Raw genomic sequence first — 24,766 nt, 5'->3', positions numbered from 1 at the left:
AGATGTGGAGTTAAATCGGCCAGTTTCAATACCTCGAACTTGATAAAACATTTGAAGACGAAACGTGAACGAACACAACGAGTTTGAGCCTGCAAGAGCAGGACTGCTATCCAGAGGAAGAAGGCCGCTGGACCGGAGCAACAATCTCTGGTCAGTTCACTTCGTCTACTTTACTTTTATTTTCTTTTACTGAAAGAAATGCCGCAGTAATTTGGGAAGTGTTTCCAAAGTATTGTTGCCACCTTTCAGAAATAGAAATAAGGGACTCCCACCTCCCGAAAAAAAGGAGAGACGGGATGCTGTGGTCAATTATTATTATTTATAATTGTTAGCGTCCGCAAATGCGGAAACAAGGTTGAACCTTGAAGCAGACAACAAGTGGGGGATACATAAAAGGGTTTAATGATTGCAAACAAAAAATAACACGCGATCGCGGGACAGTAGAAATAACAAAAGGAGTCCGTGACAGAAGGTCGACGGACAAACTAAGACGATAGGCAGCGGTTACAAACGAGAGCAGCACAGTAACAGAAAAACCCAATGCAGGGGCATAACAAGCAAATGTAGCGAGATTATTGTGCCCGATGCCAAATAGCGATCAGCAAGGCAAATATCTCGGCAGCCTTCTCTGAGATCACCCGTGCTTAAATGCTGCGTTGATGAGCCTGCATTGGATTCAAGTGCCACGCCCCCACGCCCAGCAACAAAACACAATCTAACCAGCAGCAGAATGTGACAATAATTTCATGAAAGTTGCACTGTTTGGACTTTGAGAGGTTTAAAAAAGTTTATTCAGTTCATTCAGAGTTTATTATTATGAATTTATTTTTATTTCTTACTGTTGGGCTAGTATTATACATGTTTTATTAATTTCACAAATTTAGCACTATTTTGGCCTTTGAGAGCGGAAGGTTTATTCAACTATTGTCTACTAGGGTTTAGTGTACTTTTTCCTATTTTGCAAAGGTAAGCAACAGCCTGACAAAGCCTTGATAGCAATGATTTCACATCCAATTATGTAGCTCTTTGGAAAAAAAAAAAAAAATTTAAGAAAAAAAAAAAATATATATATATATATATAATCGGGGTGGTATCGGTATGGTATCGGTATCGGCCGATACTGCACAGCCACGTATCGGTATCGGGGCCAAAAAATTGTATCGGTGCAACACTAGTAACAATAGGAACTATTGTTATTTGTTATTCGTTCATTCGCTGCCATCCCTCCCACTTCAAACGGATTGAACGTCAATGGCCGTCAGTGGCAGCCAATGCCAGGGAATGAGTAATTTTGGGCCATTTAAGGTCATTTACCTGTTGATTTTCAGTTACTTCCTGTTGATTTTGGGGTATTTTATGGGTCACTTGCTGTTTATTTTGTGTTACAGAACAGGAAGTGACCTGGGAATCACCCAAATGAATAGGCAGTGAATCAAACTCAAAAGGAAATGACCTGTATATGCCCTTAAATGAAACGTAAGTGACCTGTAAATGCATAAGCGGAGTTTAAGGCCGGGTGGCCGAAAAGTTTGATTGCATGTAATTGAGTTTCCTATAGGCCCCATTCACGTGACGTCACAACACCGCCCCCTGACTTGAGCCGCCATATTGTCTGTCAGCTCATCGTGTTTACATATTACCGCTACGTACATTCCTCCTATTTAGGGTTGCCACCTTTCAGAAATAAGAAATACGGGACGCCACCCTCGCGCCCAAAGCTGTACAGGCAGAGAAAAAAGGGACATCCCCAAAACTCCTAAAATGCATAGAAATGTATCTATTCATTTATATTCCGTATTAGTTCAGTACGGAACGCAACATTTAATTCCCAATTTCTGATTGTTCCTTATTTTAAGGGAGAGGTGGCAACCCTACTCCTATTACTGCGTGTTTTTCTGCTTGTCTATGGAATCACCGCCAAGTAAACGAACCCCAAAACCTTCCTGACTATTGTTAACATTGATTAATCAAAATGGTGAAGGCACGTGTGGCAGTTGGCTGCAGTAACAGAGAAGATAAACGGTCATTTGTGTGCCCATTGTGAAAAGGGCAAATCTCTAAAGCAGCGCCGTTTGTTTATCTCGGTCCATGATGCGTTTGTGTCGACAGCCGTCAGACAGTGGTGAAAACATCAATAGTCGTGATGCACGATCGCAGACATCATCAGACGGAGACTACGAAGCTCGTCGCCATGGTCGCGCAGCAAGAAGGTGAACGCGACAACAGGTGTTGTGCCGAAAAATAGCCGCCCCGCATGAAATGTCCGCCTGATGGGAACGCCCACACGGAAACGACTTTCTTGTACCGTGAATATGTATTATTTTACTCTGCTTGAACTAATAAATGTCATACCTGTGTGATTGTCATTGGGCTATGGTCGTGAAAACCTGTAGACTAATACATTTTTGTTCAAAGATGGTTATGTGGCCCAGTCAACGATTTGTTACTAAAATACAGTACTTCTTTTGTGTGTAATTTAATTATCTATTTAAAACTGATTTTACAGTCGTAAATCCATTACTGTAATGCGTCCATGAAAACATTTGATGTTTTCACTTCAATAAAGCGTTATAAATAAGCGCTCCCGTCAGGGGGGACGTTTCACGCGGGGCGGCTATTGTTCGGCACACAGCGACCCGTTGTCGAACGGCCGATCAGGTTTCATTTTACAATCATTACAATGGTGACGCTCAGCTGCTCAAATGTCGGTTTATATTCGGGCCGGTGCCGATTTTGGGTACCCGACGCCTGATTGTAACATCAACTGGAGTGTGACTGGAGGTTTTTGCACGGGACAGGACCAGACGGGAGAAAACATCGATTTGGGCCTCAAATATGGATCCGGCGACTGGATCGACCAAAGCTTTTCCAAATAACGGCTTTTATGCAACTCATCCAATGAGTTTACAGCGTCTAAAAGCACCGGGGCTTCCAAAACTTGCAAGTGAATCCATCTTTAGAAACTACGATCATTGACAATACGGACACACAATGACAGACAATATGGCGGCACAATACAGCGATCACGTGATAGTGTGACTAGGGCTGTCAAACGATTAAAATTTTTAATCGAGTTAATTACAGCATAAAAATTAATTAATCGTAATTAATCGCAATTCAAACCATCTATAAAATATGCCATATTTTTCTGTAAATTATTGTTGGAATGGAAAGATAAGACAAGATGGATATATACATTCAACATACGGTACATAAGGACTGTATTTGTTTATTATAAAAATAAATCAACAAGATGGCATTAACATTATTAACATTCTGTTAAAGTGATCCATGGATCGAAAGACTTGTAGTTCTTAAAAGATGAATATTAGTACAAGTTATAGAAATGTTATATTAAAACGCCTCTTAATGTTTTCGTTTTAATGAAATTTGTAAAATTTTCAATCAAAAAATAAACTAGTAGCCCTATTCTGTCCTCAATGTGTGTGAGTACACAAATTGACAGATAGCGAACATAAGTTCCAAAAAGAAATCAGACGGTGTGGCAAAGTTGCATGGGCTTTACTGAAGTCATCTCTTTTTGACAGGAGCACGTTTCTTGTATTTTTGTAAAACTGAAAATAACAAGGCAATGTGTCAATAACTTGCATAAATCACAAAATAACATAAAATGTACACACACGTGTCCATTTGAGCAGTAGCACTAGCCAATTAGCTCACAAGCATCTAACAATGTAACTGCATTTCACCATATATGTGAACAACTTCAAATACACATCATCAATAACTATCTAATGCTCATGAATATAAACAAAGGAGGAATATAACTCACAAGCGATGTATGTATTAGACACAAACAGTGTGATGATGATGAGAACTGCCACTGAATACTGGATGCGGACGTTAGCTGGTCTGAATAGCACTGTCTATTAGTGTGAGTTCGCGTCGACATATAATCACGTCAGAAAAGCGCGCCGAAACCCAAATAATCAGCTGCACTGAATCGCCAGCAGAGGGCGACATTACGCCACATAACATATGCAAGTCACACCCAAGCGCCAGCAGAGGGCGGAAAAACTCCATAAAACACAATTAACAAGTTGGCCTTTCACTGTACTGACATTTAAATCTGTCTGAGCGGGCCTAGTGCGTTAATTGCGTCAAATATTTTAGCGTGATTAATTTAAGAAATTAATTAACGCCCGTTAACGCGATAATTTTGACAGCCCTAAGCGTGACGTTGGTGATTGGGGTCTATACATATATATAAAAGTTGTAAAGCAAGAAAACAACAAAAATGGAATGAAATGAACAAAAAAAAAGATATTTTTTATAATGGGTCTAACTTATATTTCGAACAGATCATGTTACTAGCACCTTAGATGGTCAATTGCTTTGCATAACATTTTCAACAAAAAAAAAAAAAAAAATGGGGAGGGCTATTTTATTTTTTATAAATGATTTTTTTCTTTGACTGAAAATATTTTTTTATGATTGAAGCAACTTTTTGGGGTATTGAATGGTTTAGACCAGACATGTCCAAAGTCCGGCCCGGGGGTCAAATGCGGCTCTTGGTCAAATTTCATCCCACCCCCAGCCTCTGTCATAAAATCAATAACGTCTGGCCCGCACACAGACTTAATAAATTGGTCAGCAGTACTGCTACCAGCATATGAAGTAGCTTACACACTAAATGCTGTTCCTCATTTACCCACTAAAAGGCAGCAGCACTCTAAGCAACATTACCCCGTGTGACCCTTTACTCCCAATTTTATAAAATGGCGACAAGCAACAAAAAAAAAGAAAGTTGACTGCGACGGCCGACCATTCAAGGATAGGTGAAAATTGGACTGTTATAAAATACGCAACAACTGTGTCTGCCTCATTTGCAAAGAGACAGTCGCTGTTTTTAAAGAGTTCAACGTGAGGCGATAGTACCAAAGAAGACACGCTGACATGTACAACAAGATTACAGGGAAGATGCGTAGCGAGAAATTGAAGCAACTTGAAGCTAGTTTAATTTTACAGCAACAGTATTTCGCATGAGCCTGAGAGTCGAAGGAGAACGCCACAAAGTTGCGAGATTGTTGAAAATATTAATTAAAAAAATAATAAAGCAAATGTGACACACAGAATGGCTTGCTAAAATTTGCTTAAATATATCGTTCTACGTAAAGGATGTCAGCCAAGGTCGGCCCCCCAAATTTTTACCACACTAAATCTGGCCCCCTTTGCAAAACGTTTGGACACCCCTGGTTTAGACACAAATGCCCTACCCATAATATGGCCCAAACACAAAAAGGATTGCTAAAAATTAAGTGTTCAAATGCAAAATTTTTGAGTCCCAAATATTTTTTCGCATTCAAAAACTTTTTTCTATGATTCAAATTTTTCTTTTTTTGATTGAAGTTACTTTTCTTTTGAAAAAAAAATTTTTTTTTGTATGAAGGAACTTATTTTTTTATTGATTAATAATGACACAAATGTCCTTGCCAAAATGTGGCCCAAACACAAAACAACATTACTTCAATCAAAAAAGTTGCTTCAATCAAAATAATTGACTTCAATCAAAAAAAAAAAAAAATCAAATAAAAATAGCTTTCAAATGCATTTTTTTTTTCAAATTAATTTTTGCATTCAAACACATTTTTTTTTAAATTGAAGTAACTTTTTTAAAATTGAAAATATATATTTTGATTAAAGCAACTTTTTTTTTTTGATCGAAGCAACTTTTTTTTTTTTGATCGAATCATAAAGACACAAATCTACCTCCATATGGCTCCGCCAAGGGGATACAATTTTTGACTGAGTAACTACATTGGCACGACACCGGCGGGCATACCATATTCAATGGATCATGATCTTGGTGAAAAGAATAGCTGTCCTGCCAGCAGCCTGATTTAGAATTCCCCTCAAGAATGATGGGAAAGAAAAAAAATAAATAAACGCTCATTTTCAACTTATTACCCCTGCCTACTGCCCGTAGTTAGCTGGGATGGGCTCCAGCACCTCCGCAACCCTCGTGAGGACAAGCGGCATGGAAAATGAATGAATGAATATTATAAATATTCTTGTAGGTAAATTTTATTGCTGACACTGCGTTTTGGGGTCATCAACATGTTGTGCCCCTCCTGCCCCAAAAGTCAAACTCCGCCTGTGTGTAAATGCCCCGAAAATCGGACCGAATGAGTGTGAATGCGCTGGTTTTGAATGAACGAACGTTCCCAGTCTAAATGGATAGGGTGTCGAGCACCGTCAATGGCAGGCTTTATTTTTTTATTAAAATTTTTTTTTTTTTTTAATTGACACCTTTCTAAAACAATATCTCGATTCTTGACAGGAGCAAATTGATAACCTTTTGGGATACAAAGTATCACGATATATCACCATTTCGATATTTTGTCACACCCCCTAGTTCTTAGAGGTAATATGACAAAATTACTCTACGCTCAAAATAAAAAAAGCAAATTATTAAAGCAACTTCGGTTGGTAAATGGGAGCCATTATATTAAGCATGATTAAAAACAATGTTCGGTTTGACAACTTACCCCAAATTGCAGTTGTTGTGCTCCAATCATCACTTTAATTAATCGTCGTCTTTATCCAGTCACTCCGTTTAAGAGGCTTTGTGCCATTTCTATATGTTTTATGTAGCTTCCGTCGTGCATGTGTTGTAAAAATAGTTTTCATTCATTCTCAGACTGCCAGCAATAGTTAGCTACCTTCATGACAGGCAGCAACAACCAACACTCACGGGGATGTAAATATTAGGCGTCATTTGATGGCTTTTTTGACGGCGAATAGACACCTTACTTGCCGCCATCTTGGAAAGGTATCAACACTACGATTTCAAATGAGAGTAAAATTTGATCTATGTTTTTGAGTAGACCCAACAGACGGGATTTGAGGAACATCATTTCCCGCCCTTATATTATTTATATCTGATATATTTTGTGCAAAACGAAAAATGTTGCGAATAAGTGAAATAATTTCAAACGTTACATAGTTTAGTGCTGTTATCATCATTTTCAAAACTTATTAGACAAAAAATATACAGTAAAAATGGAACGTTTTTAATGAATTTTGTCCACGTGGCATTCTTTTTGTAACGGTTGGGCCTCTGAATTAAATTGAAAGGGTTAAAAGTCAACAATTAATCAACTAAATTAAAACTTAAACATGAACAAAATAATAATAATAATAATAATAAGCAGCAGTAGAGCAAACCCCACGAAGACAGTCCCGGCAATTCCTACAATATAATGTATGACAGTCGTGAAAATTACTTTTAAAAAATTCAAGTAAAACAAACCTTTAAGACACAGTATATGGTATTTTTATTTCAACTGAGAAATTGACAAGCACTCATCAAATGACAAAAAAACTTTATGTGCCGTCTGCATCAACAGGCGGCGCCTTAAAATAAATACTTTTTTCTTTTTTAACAAAGAAGAAATGAATACAGACAGAACACGTGAGGCTCAAACAGGTGAGACACACGGACAGACAGACAGGCAGAATTTCCAAGTCGTCCCCGACTCGCCAACCAAAAAGTAGAAAACAGCCCAAAAGGATATGCTTGTTTTTTTCTTTTTTTCTTTTAAAAATACAGAATCGTACAAAAACATCTTTGAAATCACTGTAAAATATCAGCTGGTATTATGAGAGTAAATCAGTGTGTCTTTGTGTGTATATGTTTAGTAAGAAAAAGGACAGAATGTGCTTCTGTATTTGTACATGATGTATTCACAGAAACATTGTGAGTCAACAGTAATGTACATTTTACAGTCCTCCGTCCAGTAGGATGTGCTGTGATGGAGACCATCTCAGCGCACATAAATCAATTTACAGCCAATGTCAACTTGTCGTTTCATTGAAAAGGTTAGCATAGTCACACACAATTTTCACATTTTCTGTTTACAAAAACAAGCAATAATATAAAAAAAAAGACATTAAAACTCTCCCAAAACAAAGAGTCAGAGGGCAAAAAAGTTATGGAGGGGCTTTTCAAGAGAACAGGTTACAGTACAAAACGTTGTCCAGATGTTAGTACATGAAGCATGCACGTGTGTTGCGTTTGTCCTCTCATGCGAGCTCATACTATAGATATAAAAGGCCACATGGCTTTTCCTTCACTTTTAAATGCATGTTTTGATCCCACTAATTGGTCAGACTGGTCGTTCATGTTCTCTGGTGCCTTCCCCCCTGCTACATGTTCTTCGAAAAAAAGAAACAAAAAACCCAAGACTCAAAAAGCCATGTTACCACATTCCCACGTTATTAGTTTCACCATTAAGCTCTGCTCACATGCAAATTCAAAACCTTCAATACAATTAAACAGCACCTACAGTCTATAGATCATTTAAATTCGGCAGCAATTGGATAAAATCAAAGGGAGTATGCTGTTGAAATTGGCAAAATGATAAAATGGCTACTTCAAGCCAATATGGCCCACTTCTGGTGACTTTTCGAGCATCACTTCTTCAGAATTTTTTTTTCATTGGTCTACTCATGATAGATGTGTGCAGCGAATGAACGAATATTCATCCATCCCTCCCATTTCAAGCGGATTGAACATCTATGGCCGGTAGTGGCAGTCAATGCCAGGAAATTAGGTACCCTAATTTTTGGACTATAAACCGCTACTTTTCCCCCTCATTTTGAATCCTGCGGCTTATAGTCCAGTGGGGCTTATTTGATGATTTATTTGGGTTAATAGGTTACACTTTGTTTGACAGCGGCATCATAAGACTGTCATAAGAACGTCATAATTATGACATGACACGACACTATCATGGGCATTACTGAATTATTATGACGGATGTCATTTTGGTAGCAACTTGGTTGATTTTTTTTTTTTTTTTTAAAGACATTGACACCTTTTCAAAACGATATCTCGATTCTTGGCAGGAGCATATCGCTAAACTTGTGGAATACAAAGTATCACGATATATCACCATTTCGATATTTTGTCACACCCCTCCTCAGGAGAGATGTCTACCAAATTTTATGTTGCTTGGTGAAAATTCATTTGATTGCTTATTTTTTTAAAAAGAAAATTTTAAAGAACCAGGGATTCTATGTAATTACTTGTAAAATGGTTGCTTCAAACTAGTGCTGCAACGATTAATCGATTAACTCGAGTATTCTATTAGAAAAAATATTCAAATTAAATTTTCCTGCTTCGAGTATTCGCTTAATTAAAGTGGCGTTGTAATGGTTTGTTTTGAAGTGTTTGCCTTTAACTTTATTGATTTAGGTGGATACACTGCCCTGTAGTCTGCCTCATTCACATGGCTGAATCCATTTGCTCCCTGTTAAGACCAACATAAGCTGAGTTTTTGTTTGAGCTAATGTTTTTGTTCATTCATTCGTAATTTAGTTTAAAGGTATATTCAGCCAATTTTTGTTGGAATATGTGTCTGAACAATTTATTTAGAGCATTGTATAAAAAAAAAATTAAATTAAAAAAAAAAAAAAAACATTATTAGGGCTGTCAAAATTATCGCGTTAACGGGCGGTAATTATTTTTTAAAATTAATCACGTTAAAATATTTGATGCAATTAACACACATGCCTCGCTCAGATTAAAATGACCGCAGTGTAATGTCTGCTTGTTACTTGCTACCTGTTTTTTGTTGTTTGGCGCCCTCTGCTGGCGCTTGGGTCCAAATGATTTTATGGGTTTGGGGAGTGAGAATGGTGTAATGACATCAACACTGGCGAGCTACTAGTTTATTTTTTAATTGAAAATTTTACACATTTTAATAAAACGAAAACATTAAGAGGGGTTTTAATAGAAAATTTCCATAACTTGTACTAACATTTATCTTTTAAGAAATACAAGTCTTTCTATCCATGGATCGCTTTAAGAGAATGTTAATAATGTTAATGCCATCTTGTTGATTTATTGTTATAATAAACAAATACAGTACTTATGTACAGTATGTTGAATTTATATATCAGTCTTGTCTTATCTCTCCATTCCAACAATAATTTACAGAAAAATATGGCATATTTTATAGATGGTTTGAATTACAATTAATTAATTTTTAAGCTGTGATTAAGTCGATTAAAAATTTTAATAGTTTGACAGCCCTAGTTATTATTTTTATAGCATTTAAGTTAGCAGACTTTTACTATGTAAGTTAGCCAATTGTTCTTTTGTTGTACCTAGATTTTTATTTATTTGTTTATTTTTTTTAAACCGTTTGAGGCTCAGCTAAGGTATTTTGATTTTTTTATGTTCCTTATCCGATTACTCGATTATTCGAACTAAGTAGTTCATCGATTGATCGCCTACTAAAATAATCGATAGCTGCAGCCCTACTTCAAACTAAAATGGCAGACTTGCTGTGTCTTTTCAGGAATGGCTGCACGAGACTGTTTGCGGGTCAACGCATGATAGATAAGTGTAACAAATTTCATGTGGCCAGGTAATACAGGTGTCAGGGGGCTTGTTTGAGAAAAAAAATATGTGGTCATTGTGAGAATTCCTCATGACTGGCTGATTATTAAACCCACCCAGAAGAAACTTCCTTCGAAAATGCTAACAATTGCCAATGTTACAACTAGGGGTGCAACAGTTCAGTTAGCCCACGGTTCGGTTTGAACCTCGGTTTTGGGATCACGGTTTCAATTCGCTTTCGGTTTGCATTTTGCATTTAAAAAAAAAAATTAAACTGCCTTTATTTTGCTTTTAAGAAAATGAAATAAACACTTAAAATGTAAACATGTTCGACTGTTAAAATGCCTCTTAGCTCTTTGGCTAGTTTAGTAACTGACTACTGAAATAAACACACAGTAGTAAAAAAGTTACTTGGCAAAGTAACTGGTGTTACCTTTCATGTTTTTTTTTCTTCATTTTTTTTTCAAAAAAAAAAAAAAAAAAAACCAACAACAACAACATAGTAACCTTTGCTATGTTTGGAGGTCATTTAATGTTCTGAATCAACCATTAAAGTTGATAAAATTGCTCCCGTTTTTGCATTAGTTCCCTTTTGTCTACTTTTGAGATGTAAAAATTTTAAAACTGTTTCATCATTTAAAGATACTCAAATCAAGATTTTGCGGATTTAGGAGTATTTTAGATAAAAAGTTAATTAGGTTCACTAGGAAGGTTCACTACAACAGAGCCTTTCTGAGAAGTTTACTGCTCTAAAATGGCGGCTGTTTACTAACGCTACCTAGTCTGTCATTTCACATGTAGTTCTATATGCATGAGATATCTAGGCGTAGGCTGCATGCTGTCGGCTACAGTCAGGAAATATTGGAGCCACCTAGCCTAGCATCGTGTTTGCTACAGCGTCACAACAAACACTCTTCCCTCTCCGTGCCTCTGACTTTTCTCGCGTCATTCAACTAACGTATTAACTAACGGAGGAAAAAAAACGTACAGAATTTGAACGTAACGTACGGCGTACACATTTAAAAATCAGTGCTCACTTGTACAAATTACGCCGAGACCGTACAACTTGACAGGTATGAATTATAGTGGACAGTCACAGTTAGGTAGTAGCACTCTGTAGCACGGGACGTCCAACTATCAGTGGTCACGGCGAAACTATGTGCTTTAGCGAAATCGTCTTCGATGGCTTTGCGTGCCATTTCATAAATGTCGGGGAATACGTTGCTGGAGAAATATGTCCGCGAGGGAACAATGTAACTCGGGTCAAGCGTTGCAAATAAATTAACGAAGCCCGCCGTGTGTTTTCACTGGCGTCATCTCCGGGGTTGTCCTGCTCTGAGAAAGTGATATCTGTGGGTGATGCCGGCTGAGGTGCCGGAGTCATGTTATAAGTGTTGCCATTAGCATAGGGAACAAGCGCTGAGCAATGCTTGCAAATTATTATTATTTTTTTTTTCAATATTTTCTCTCCCTCCTATTTTCTCTCCCACCGCATTGTAGTCCACGGGGAGACCGAAATGTTACCACACCGCAGATTTGAAAGAAGCCAGTGCTTCCTCAAAATTCGGTCTCTCCACTCCTCCGCTCGCCATAGCTTTTTGTTTTCTTTCTTGTTTCACTTTCACTTCGCTCGTAAGCGAGAGAGGGCGTTACTCAGCTTCTATTAGACAGGTGCTTGACAGCGATCGGACATTTACTTGCGGGGCAGGAATTTCTCCACAGCTGTCGCGTCACACACAGTGCTCGACCAATTCATTCCACAAGTGTTCGGAATAAATTAATTGCAAAACCGAAAAGGCGCGGTTCATAAAGGCGTATTGAACCGTACAGGGCGAATCGTACGGTTCGGCTTTGAACCGAAAACCGTTGCACTCCTAGTTACAACCTCTCAGATTCAGATCAAGCCATGGTACCAAATGTTCTCAAATCTAGACTGAAACATTATTTATGCGTAGAAGAAGCCTTGGGGGAAAGCAAACCAGATGAAGACGAGCAAAAGGGGGGATGATCAGAAGACCAACACAAGGTGCTTATTCTACTGTTTTTGCGTGAAACCTCATTGACAGGGAGGTAGCAACTTGAGTAGATAAGACGCGTGTTTCCTTAGAAGGGAGCAGTTAGGAGTGGAAAACTGTTTGCATAAAGGGTGAACAGAGCTGCACCTTTACACCAGTCCGGTGGGCTACAAGAGGATGTAAACAAACACAAGGCAGGCTGAATTTTGCCTTCTCTCTATTTAGTTTCACCAATCCAAGTTTCAATCTCTAAGTGCAGAGTGAAGCCCTTCACTTCCTTCCATTGGGTCCGTACCAGCAGGTCCTTAATCTGACAATCTATGAGTGGAGAATAAAAAGCAAAAGATAAACTTCTAGGCACTCTTTGATTTCCAAGGCGTTTTTCTTGTGGGATCTGACACACGGAGGTCTTTAGAGTCAGTCAGGTAGGAAGTGTCTAAAGGGTTATCCAAGTGTTCCAGGTTTACCAGTCAAGTCAGTTTTTCCCCTCAAGCCATGATCTTCTGGGGAATCTCGATTGAAGCCTTGACAAAGACGCAGTTGTCGCGGACGTAGTTTCTCTTCTTGATCTCCTCGTGCGAGATGAACTTGGGGTAGCCGAAGCCAAGGGTGCTCTCGTCCAGCGAGTTGCGGGCGCTGCACGGCTTCTGAAAGTTCTTCCAGTTGGGGTCCGGGTTGAACGTCTCGGTGATGTGCTGCGGCTTGGAAAGCGATGGGTCGCTCTGGTCCAGGATGGAGAAGGTGACCTTGTAGGCGAAGGGCCACTCCAGGAGGTTGTCGTACTCTCCGGGCAGAACGCGGATATAGACGGACAGGTGCGAGCCTTCGCCGCTGCCGTTGCCGTTGAGGAAGGCCGACACTTGCAGCTTGTAGCCGTAGCGGTGCGTGTAGAAAGGCGGGCTGAAGAACTCGTGGTTGCTGCGCAGCTTGGCCTCCTGCAGCTTGCGCGAGTAGTCGCTCAGCTTCCAGATAAGAACGCCGTCGTGGCTCACTGACAGTTCCTCCATCTCCCGCCGCAGCTCCAGGATCTCCTGACGCTGGCGTCCCACTAGGTTGCACATCATGGTCAGGTGCGACTTGGTGGTGTCTTCCAGGTGGCGGCCGATGGCAAGTTTGGGGCACTGGGGAACAAGTATGAGATTGATTCGATCATTTCAAGCAAAATACATTGATACCTCTACATACGAAGTTAATTCGTTCCAGGACCTTGTTTGTAAGTCAAAATGGTCGTATGTCAAGCAGGATTTTCCCATTGGAATACATTATAATTCCATGAATTCGTCCCACAGCCCAAAAACCTACACTAAATCCTTAATAAATACTGCTGGTACGATTACAAATGGCAATTAAACATAGCAAAACAAATAAACTATGAATAAAAATCGGAATAACATAACAATAATAATAATTAATAATGATTCCTGTAAATAATGTAACGAATTGGATTCTAATGTGGCGGACACTTTTTGCTGTAACTGAACGCAACGCTGGGCTGACGTCACAGTGATATAGGTCGGTGCGGTAGAGCATAGGCGGATCTACTATTCAGGCAAAGTAGGCGATCGCCTTAGGCCCCCTAGGGGGCCCCCAACCAGCTGCTCTTGCCTCAACGAGCAAGGGCTTGGGCCAACGGAGCTAGCAGCACCCCAACTATTCGTCATGTATAATTATGGCAGCATACCAAACAAACAAATAACAAAACAAAAAAGAAAGACATTTGAATGCTGCATTTATATTATCTCTCCCCCACACACTACATTGGACTGTTCTACGACGACGGACTGAGTATCAGTCGCTTAGCTTCATTTACTGCCGTTTAGCTTCGCTTAGCTCCGTTTAGCATCGCTTAGCTGTTCGTTAGCTTCACTAAGCTCTCCCGCTTTTTTCACGCCACTAAGCTCGCTATTTTTACAGCTCACTTGCTACTTTGCACGTCGGCTATCGTATATTTCGAACACATGAGCGAACGTGCTCTCCATGAGAGCCAAAGTGCAGTGCGGGAGAAGTTGAGAACAGGCCGCTAATGCCTCCTTTAACTTTCTTCTTCTTCTTCACACCGAACATACAATACATGACAGCACACCCTGTGGCGAAACAATGCAGTACAGTTCCAATCAGTCATACAATAACACTCAACAGATGGTTAACAGCATTTAACGAAAAAAAAAATCTATTAGTGACACCTCAAGCAATGACGAAAAATGTTTTTATTTACGGAGTGTAAAGCTTTTGGTTAGCGGTTTAGCGAACGTACCTTCGGTGAACATTTCAAAATAAAAGCACGTCATGTTCGTCATATAAATAACGATTTCTGGAGTTAATCCCACATACTTAAAGAATTAATATTTTAATATGTTGAGTAAATACTACAGAATACATATTCTACACTAAGAATAGTTTTCAAATAACCCTCTTTATGACAAATATGATTGCCAATATAACTACAATACAACTATAATAATAATGCTAGAATTTTTTTTTTTTAAGAATTGTTTGGAATAATGTTGGAAAGGCAAAGTCAGTGTTCTGAATCAGTTTACTTTCCATTATTTTGCACTAGTAAATGCTACCAGCATTTAACCTCATTGTTTATTTGTGATCAATTATTGTTATTTACATGATTATTTGTACTTAAATGAAGAATTTAAGTGTTCCAAAACGGTTTTGTGAATTAATAAGCGTCAACAAAAATTTCATTGCTAAATTAGTTAAAAAAAAAAAAAAAAAAAAGGAAATGATTAGATTAGTCGACTAATCGTAAAACTAGTCGGCTGACTCATCAGGAGAAAAATTGTCGTTTGGGACAGCCCGAGTGTACCGGAACATATTTCTTCCACACCCTTCTCACTTTTTTAACCCCTCACCCATGAAGAGGGCCCCTGGATAAGTTCGCCTTAGGCCCCAAAATTGCCAAGTCTGCCACTGCGGTAGAGATAATACTTTCGTTTTCTTCAGAGCACAGTCAACTGCGGAGGACAATGGACATTTTGTGTTGGATAAGTTCTTAAATAAATAATAAAAACGTGACGAAGCTGGCGATCTCCTTGGCGATGTTACCACAATAATAGCTGTCACCTTAATTTATAAAGACTGGCGAACAGTGATCGGAAGAGGACCATGGAGCTGTATTGTTGAGGTAGTTCACGGGATGCGCAACTCACGCTCATATGTTTCTATAATTTGCATCTTCATTTCAAAGGTAAGCATCACTTTTTTCCTTGTTTCACCAACTTTTTTGAAACCTGTGTTGATTTCTCACAAGAAAATCCGCCGTGCGTTCGTTTGCGGTGCTGTCATGTCGTCGTATTTCGAGCATGTCGTCGGATGTAGAACCAAACGGCGAGTCAAATTTTATGTCGGATGTCGAAATGATCGTGTGTCAAAGCGATCGTATGTCGAGGTACCACTGTAGATGATATTTGATTCACTGAACTTACTCTGTGTTTACAGCCAGCATCTTTGAAAGGGCAGAGAACCAGGGCGCTGCCGCAGTTGTCCTTGACGTGATTGGCCAGGTCTTCGCGGGCGATGTTGGGCGTTCCACACTGGTTGGGACACTGGACAGGAAAACGTGGGCAGTGGTACTGGTGATTCTGTGGAAAAACAGCGAGAGGATTCGTTTTCAACAAGTTTTGACAACACTTCTGGAAGGTGTTCCTATGTAAATGAATCGTTGTTTTCGAAAGCAAAAGCAAACAGCTGCAGATACTTGTGTCTCATTTTGATATTAATTTGCTTTCCTATTGGACTACAAAAATCAGACTATTGGATGTTTTTTCTCCGTTTTTTTAATTTATTTTAAGTTAGAATAAAAAAAAAAAAAAATACTGTTAAGTTTCTTGTAGGGTTTTTAACATTAAAAATGATCATTTAAAAAATAAATCTGTTTTCACACAGAAATCTGAAAATTTAGTTTTTAGATTTTTTTTTTTTTTGGGAGTAAATCGAGTTCCAAAAGGCTCTGGATGTTGTGGGTCAGGGGACAGTGCCTCTGGATTAGCATACCGGGGTGTTGGTCCCCCTTTTTAAGAAGGGGTACCGGAGGGTGTGTTCCAATTATAGAAGGATCACGCTCCTCAGCCTCCCCTGTAAAGTCTACTCAGGGGTGCTTGAGAGGAGGGTCAGTCGGGAGGTCAAATCTCGGATTCAGGAGGAGCAGTGTGGTGTTCGTCCCGGTCGTGGAACAGTGTACCAGCTCTACACCCTCGGCAGGGTCCTCGAGGGTGAATGGGAGTTTGCCCAACCAATCTACAGTGGGGCAAATAAGTATTTAGTCAACCACTAATTGTGCAAGTTCTCCCACTTGAAAATATTAGAGAGGCCTGTTACTGTCAACATGGTCAAACCTCAACCATGAGAGACAGAATGTGGAAAAAAAAAACAGAAAATCACATTGTTTGATTTTTAAATAATTTATTTGCAAATCATGGTGGAAAATAAGTATTTGGTCAATACCAAAAGTTCTCTCAATATTTTGCTATGTACCTTTTGTTGGCAATAACGGAGGCCAAACATTTTCTGTAACTCTTCACAAGCTTTTCACACACTGTTGCTGGTATTTTGGAAGGAGATTTTCACTCCAAATCTCTCGATACATGGCCCCATTCATGCTTTCCTTTACACAGATCAGTCGTCCTGGTCCCTTTGCAGAAAAACAGCCCCGAAGCATGATGTTTCCACACCCCATGCTTCACAGTGGGTATGGTGCAATTCAGTATTCTTTTTCTTCCAAACAAGAGAACCTGTGTTTTTACCAAAAAGTTCTATTTTGGTTTCATCTGACCATAATACATTCTCCCAGTCCTCTTCTGGATCATCCAAATGCTCTCTAGCGAACCGCAGACGGGCCTGGACGTGTACTTTCTTCAGCAGGGGGACACGTCTGGCAGTGCAGGATTTGAGTCCCTGGCAACGCATTGTGTTACTGATAGTAGCCTTTATTACTGTGGTGCCAGCTCTCTGTAGGTCATTCACTAGGTCCCCCCGTGTTGTTCTGGGATTTTTTTCTCCCCGTTCTTGTTATCATTTTGACGCCACGGGGTGAGGAAGGAGTTGAAAGTCCGTGTTGCCCAACGACAGCCCCAAAACATCACTGCTCTAGAGGAGATCTGCATGGAGGAATGGGCCAAAATACCAGCAACAGTGTGTGAAAAGCTTGTGAAGAGAAGAAACAGAAAATGTTTGGCCTCCGTTATTGCCAACAAAGGGTACATAACAAAATATTGAGATGAACTTTTGGTATTGACCAAATACTTATTTTCCACCACGATTTGCAAAATAAATTCTTTAAAAATCAAACAATGTGATTTTCAGTTTTTTTTTCCACATTCTGTCTCTCATGGTTGAGGTTTACCTATGTTGACAATTACAGGCCTCTCTAATCTTTTCAAGTGGGAGAACTTGCACAATTAGTGGTTGACTAAATACTTATTTGCCGCACTGTACATATGTTTTGTGGATCTGGCGAATGCGGGGGGTGTGGGGAGTGTTCCGGGAGTACAGGGTACCTACCCCCTTGGTAAGGGCTGTTCGGTCCCTGTACGCCAATATCAGAGTTTCGATCGCATTGCCGGCAATAAGTCGAATTCATTCCTAGTGAGGGTTGGACTCCGCCAAGGCTGCCCTTTGTCACCGATTCTGTTTATAATTTTTACGGACAGAATAACTAGGCACAACCAAAGCATTAAGAGGTTCCGATTTGGTAACCTCAGCATTGCATCTCTGCTTTTTGCAGATGATGTGGTGCTGTTGGCTTCATCAAACCGTGACCTCCAACTCTCACTGGAGCGGTTCGCAGTCGAGTGTGAAACGGTTGGGATGAAGATCAGCACCTCCAAATCCGAAACCATGGTCCTCAGTCGGAAAAGGGTGTAGTGCCTTCTCCAAGTCGGGGATGAAAGATCCTGCCCAAAGTGAAGGAGTTCAAGTATCTTGGGGTCTTGTTCACGAGTGAGGGTAGGAGTGAGCGGGAGATCGACAGGCTGATCGGTGCAGTGTCTGCAGTAACGCGGACTCTGCACCGGTCGGTAGTGATGAAGAAATAGCTGAGCCAAAAGGCGAAGCTCTCAATTTACCAGTCGATCTACATTCCTACCCTCACCTATGGTCACGAGCTGTGGGTCGTTACCGAAAGAACAAGAGGCCGGATACAAGAGGCCGAAATGAGTTTCCTCCGCAAGGTGTCCGGGCTCTCCCTTAGAGAAAGATTGAGAAGCTCGGTCATATGGGAGGGACTCGGCGTTGAGCCGTTACTCTTCCTCGTTGAGAGGAGCAAGCTGAGGTGGCTCGGGCATCTGGTTCGGATGCCTCCTGAACGCCTCCCTGGAGAGGTGTTCTGGGCACGTCCCACCGGCATGAGGCCCCGGGACACCCCAGGACACGCTGGAGAGACCACGTCTCTCGACTGGCCTGGGAACGCCTTGGGATCCCGCCGGAGGAGCTGGTTGAGGTGGCTGGGGACAGCGAAGTCTGGGCTTCTCTGTTAAAGCTGCTGCCCCCGCGACCCAACCCCGGAGCAAGCGGAAAATGATGGATGGAAGAGTAGAGAAAATAACTTTTATTTATTTATTTAAATTAAAAATGTATAAACAAAATTTCAAGACTTCTGTTTTCATCGAGGATTACAGAAAGTATTTACATTTTTTTCCTTCATATTTTCCAACCCAATAAAGTTAAAAAAAACATAGCGCTCATAAACATCTAAGTTTTTTTTTTTTAGTTTTTATAATTATATATAATATATAATTTTTTTAATTAATCAGGTTAAAATATTTGACGCAATTAACGCACATGTCTCGCTCAGACAGTATTTTGCCTTTTGGTAAGTTTTTCAGCAAGGCTTTTTGTGCTGTCTAACAGCGAACTCTTGTGGTCGCTTTGTGACATGGTTTATTGTTTTCTTGCCAGTTCAATATGGCTGCACGACGTAGCAGGCTGACGCCTACGTTGTAATGTTGTGCTTATTTGATCCTTGGACAAGATTTGTCCGTAAGTATGGTTGTTGTAAAGAATGTACATATTATGTTAGTAGGCGAAATGTTATATTTTTTGTTTGAGACGCTTTTTGTTTATGTTTAGTGAACCTGTATAGTGTGCTAAGCTAACGTTGTTGCTAATGCAATGCTTGTGTACTTTTTTTTTTGTAGTTTTACGACGGTCTAAAGAGGACAATGGTTTGAGGCCATTTTATTAATAAATCAGATGAAAAAGGAAGAAGTCTGATTATTAAGACGTCGTTCACTAGCTGTCTAGCTTTGGAAAAAGTAGACGCTTCGGAGTGAGGACAGCATAGACAGATTTAAATGACAGTAGAGTGAAATGCCCACTACAGTCCTTATGTACCGTATGTTGAATGTATATATCCATCTTGTGTCTTATCTTTCCATTCCAACAATTTATTTTACAGAATATATATATAATTTACAGAAAAATATGGCATATTTTATAGATGGTTTGAATTGCGATTAATTGCGATTAATTACGATTAATTAATTTTTACGCTGTAATTAACTCGATTAAAAATTTTAATCGTTTGACAGCCCTAATATATATATATATATCTATATATATATATATATATATATATATATATATATATATATATATATATATATATATATATATATATATATATATACATATATATATATGATAGATAAAATTTATCATCTGTTTTCATCAAGGAAGACAGAAATCAGAAAATGCTTTTTTTTTTTTTTTTTTTTTTTAAAATACCTGTCCTGTTCAGCTGTTTGACACGGAGAATTGAAGTCTAAGTGCCCGGATGGTCTGAACAGTTATAATGTTTCACATTGAGAGTCTGACATACTCCCATTGTGATCATTCAACATACCTCGTTTACTATGACAAAGCAACGAACAGGAAGGGGTTATGGGGGAACAGAAGAAAAGAAACACAAGAGAAGAAAGAAAAGAAACACAAACTACAAGAAGAAATACATTGAATGTCTACACTAACTACTAATATGTTGGTGCTATCGTCAGCTAGATGTATTTCCGATTGACACCATGTGGAGGGCCTGTTGACCAGGGAAAGAGGGGGATGGGGGTGGGGGAGTCTATAAGCTAAGTGATTGAAAGGGGTAGCGTGTACACAAATTGGCTCTGTGATCTCGAACCTAGTAATCGTGTGAATCCCTTGAGAGTGTAAGCCCGTTGGCTACCGAACCTACGCCGCCCAATCACCAATCCCGGCACCGGGACCCCCCACCCGAGCGCGCCCCATCACATCCAGCCGCATGCGAGCCCCACCAGGTGCGCGACCGCCACGCAGACGAGAGGTGACGCCACGCAGGCGCCAACCCAGGGCCACGGCCCCCACCCAGCCATCCCTCCTCCCGCAGTCCAGGAAAGGAGCCATCGTCCCCCCTCTGGGATCCAGGGTGGTCCCCCGGGCCACCTGCGCACCCATCAACCGGCCTTCAGGGATGGCCAGAGGGGACACACCACCAACACCACAATTTTCGATCAACAATGTCTCTAAACAATTAATCGACTATCAAAAGAGTCGCCAAATCATTCATCATTGTTCATCATTTAGTTGATTAATTCTGGCAGCCCTACTTTGTTGCAAATTCCAAGTTCTTAGAAGAAGTAACGTCATTGCCTGCCATTGACAGTGCCAAGCGTCCAATCCATTTTGACTAGGAAGGGCTGGCAGCGATCATTTGCTAACAACCCTCCCAGTTCAATACGAATTGGACATTTATCGTCGTCAACAGAGAGTTAATGAGACAGAAGCCGTGATGTCGTAACAACCCCACCTGTATGGTGTCGAAGACAAACTCCTTGCCACAGTACTTGCATGGCTGCGTGCGCTTGGGACACTCGGCCATGCTGTGCTGTGACAGCAGGCGACGCATCATCCGTGCCCCACATTTGTTCTCGCAGTAGACGCTCTCTTGGGGACACACGCCTTGGTGGTTCTGGATAACACACACACAAAAAGACACGCTATTTTCTGATTGGTCAAATGTCATTTGGTGTGCTCGTCAGTCAGACTCGGTGACAGGTGATTATTTTTTATGGAGGTGACTTTTTTAACGGTTGCTGTTTATGACCCCCCAAAGGTGCTGATTAATGAACTAATTCATGGCTGGTCACATTGTTCCCTTTTACTACCAACTCACCCAGTCACTTGAGCACATTGAGAAGAATGGATGTCTTTATCCAAGATGGCAGCGCTTTGTACACTGTTGTCAAACCCAAGGCTTAGGAGCCAGATCCGGCCCGGTACATAATTCTACGTGGCTCGCAAAAGTACAATGGGGCAAATAAGTATTTGGTCAACCAAGTTCTCCTACTTGAAAAGATTGGAGAGGCCTGTAATTGTCAGCATGGGTAAACCTCAACCATGAGAGACAGAATGTGGAAAAAAAAACAGAAAATCACATTGTTTGATTTTTAAAGAATTTATTTCCAAATTACAATGGAAAATAAGTATTTGGTCACCTACAAACAAGCAAGATTTCTGGCTGTCAAAGAGGTCTAACGACGCTCCACTCGTTACCTGTATTAATGGCACCTGTTTTAACTCATTATCAGTATAAAAGACACCTGTCCACAACCTCAGTCAATCACACTCTAAAGTCCACTATGGCCAAGACCAAAGAGCTGTCGAAGAACACCAGAGACATATAAGGAAGATTGAATCTGCAATAGGTAAAACACTTGGTGTAAAGAAATCAACTGTGGGAGCAATTATTAGAAAATGGAAGACATACAAGACCACTGATAATCTCCCTCGATCTGAGGCTCCATGCAAGATCTCTCCCCGTGGCGTCAAAATGATAACAAGAACGGTGAGCAAAAATCCCAGAACCACAAGGGGGGACCTAGTGAATGACCTACAACGAGCTCGGACCACAGTAACAAGGGACACTATCAGTAACACAATGCGCCGCCAGGGACTCAAACCCTGGACTGCCAGACATGTACCCCTGCTGAAGCCTGTACACGTCTAGGCCCTTCTGCGGTTCGCTAGAGAGCATTTGGATGATCCAGGAGAGGAATGGGAGAATGTGTTACGGTCAGATGAAACCAAAATAGAGCTTTTTGGTAGAAACACAGGTTCTCGTGTTTGGAGGAGAAAGAATACTGAATTGCATCCGAAGAACACCATACCCACTGTGAAGCATGGGGGTGGAAACATCATGCTTTTGGGCTGTTTTTCTGCAAAGGGACCAGGACGACTGATCTGCATAAAGGAAAGAATGAATGGGGCCATGTATCGAGAGATTTTGAGTGAAAATCTCCTTTCATCGGCAAGGGCATTGAAGATGAGACGTGGCTGGGTCTTTCAGCATGACAATGATCCCAAACACACAGCCAGGGCAACAAAGGAGGGACTTCATAAGAAGCATTTCAAGGTCCTGGAGTGGCCTAGTCAGTCTCCAGATCTCAACCCCATTGAAAAAAGAAAAAGTATAGGCTACTGACCCTTGTCCCGGTTTTGTTTTAATTTAAAAAAAATAGTGAAATAATAATATTTATTCAGTTTGAACTTTTCTTAATTTTTAAAAGACCCATAAATCAATTTTTAAAAAATAAATGCAAACTAAATGAATAAAAAAACAAATAATATCTGTTTTTTTCCCTTTTAAAAATCACAAAAAATGAATCAAGTAAAAAATTGATTATTTCCAGTTTCCATTTTTAAAAATAAATAACGAACAATAAAAACTACAAATTGAATTAAAAAAGAAAAAAAAAAAGAAAATATTTACCAACGATCCAAATAGTTGGTGATTCATTTGATAATTGATTAGTTGTAGAACCCAAATAAAAGGTACCGTAATTTTCGGACTATAAGCCGCTACTTTTTTCCTTCATTTTGACTCCTGCGGCTTATAGTCCAGTGCGGCTTATTTGTTGATTTTTTTGGGGGGGGGGGGGGGGGGGTTAATAGGCAACACATGCCTCCTAGCATGCATTGCAGCACTATAGCTGTAAATAAAAATCTAAATTCATGTTCTGTGCTAATTATTTATTCAGTTACTGTTCCAGTTGTTTCATTAATTGCTTGTTATGGTATTTGGTAACACTTTATTTGACAGCAGCGTCATAAGACTGTCATAAGACCGTCATAATTATGACATGACACTATCATGGGCATTACTGAATGCTTATGACAGATGTCATTAAGTGTCATCTGGCAAATTATGTTACTAACTCCATTTATGTCCAGCTCGGATCTTTTACATCTATTCAAAAGTGAGATAATTTGCCGAATAACTCTAAATGACATCTGTTATAAGCATTCATTAATGCCCATGACAGTGTCATGTCATAATGACAGTCTCATGGCGCCACCGTCAAAGTGTTACCAAATAACATAACTAGCAATAATGAAACAACTGGAACAATAACTGAATAAATAATTAGCACAGAACATGAATTTTGATTGTTATTTACATCTGTTGCGCTACAATGCATGCTAGGAGGCATGTTGGACAACAACAGTGTTGACAGTAGGTTGCAGAAGAGATTGACTGTCTCCCCCAAGGGAGCAGTGATGGCCAAATGAAGCTTCTTGAAGCAATGAAGCTTAGCAGCCAATTGGTTCAAAGCTTCATGGTGGTTCATTTGGTCTTCTGACCGTCGTATGATGCCCCAGTCTAATGAAGTGTTACCGGTTAATATCTTATGGTGTAAATATCCCATAATACAGTGAGGACAGCTGCGGCCTATAGTCCAGTGCGGCTTATCTATGAACACATGCCGTTTTTGTGTCACATTTGGTGGGTTGCGGCTTATAGTCAGGTGCGCCTTATAGTGCGACAATTACGGTAACTATTGTGGATTCTTAGTGTGGATTCTTTATGCCACTATGGATATGGTCATTCCTTATTCAGCTTTTCAGCTACAACCAGCACAAGAAATATAATGACAATGCCTGCTGGGTCGCCATCTGCTTTCACTATCGGCGCCGCGATTCCTTTGATAGAAGAGGGAAAACAAGAGGGAGGATAAGGGGGGGAAAAAACAACTTCCACACTATGCTTACTGGAATCACATCTCCAGATTCAGAACTAAAACATGACGACTTAAAACAGATCATAAAGTGGACAAAACAAATGGTTTACTGCAGTGTGATTGGTAGGTAATAAATATTTTGTCGCAACTGTTTACCGAAGTCTGGACAGGTTAATGTGAATTAAGTCATTGTGTTGGCATGAAGCTACACTGCTGGCCAAAGGTATTGGCACCACTGCAATTCTGTCAGATGATGCTCAATTTCTCTCAGAACATGATTGCAATTACAAATGCATTGGTAGTAATATTTTCATTTATTTTGCTTGCCTTGTGTTGAATTGTGCTATATAAATAAATTTGCCTTGCCTTGCCTTGCAATGAAAAAACAC

General features: G+C 40.0%; 1 protein-coding gene across 2 annotated transcripts in view; it reads right to left on the bottom strand.

The window, feature by feature from the left end:
- Positions 1–7,283: 7,283 nt before the first annotated feature.
- Positions 7,284–24,766, bottom strand: part of LOC130911163 (TNF receptor-associated factor 4-like) — a 73,883-nt gene continuing 56,400 nt past the window's right edge. The window contains exons 5-7 of one of the 2 annotated variants that reach the window (XM_057828940.1): positions 21,167–21,328; positions 15,822–15,977; positions 7,284–13,505 (exon numbers count right to left, since the gene is read on the bottom strand). In XM_057828940.1, coding sequence (XP_057684923.1) covers positions 12,873–13,505; positions 15,822–15,977; positions 21,167–21,328 — 951 coding nt within the window. In that variant the 3' untranslated portion in view covers positions 7,284–12,872. The remainder of the gene's footprint in view (positions 13,506–15,821; positions 15,978–21,166; positions 21,329–24,766) is intronic. The other variant, XM_057828942.1, reaches the window with a different exon arrangement.

This window comes from Corythoichthys intestinalis, unplaced genomic scaffold (assembly GCF_030265065.1).
Source record: "Corythoichthys intestinalis isolate RoL2023-P3 unplaced genomic scaffold, ASM3026506v1 HiC_scaffold_23, whole genome shotgun sequence".
Classification (NCBI taxonomy): domain Eukaryota; kingdom Metazoa; phylum Chordata; class Actinopteri; order Syngnathiformes; family Syngnathidae; genus Corythoichthys; species Corythoichthys intestinalis.
The sequence above is the reverse complement of the archived record's forward strand: the minus strand, read 5'-3'. Positions and strand labels throughout refer to the sequence as shown.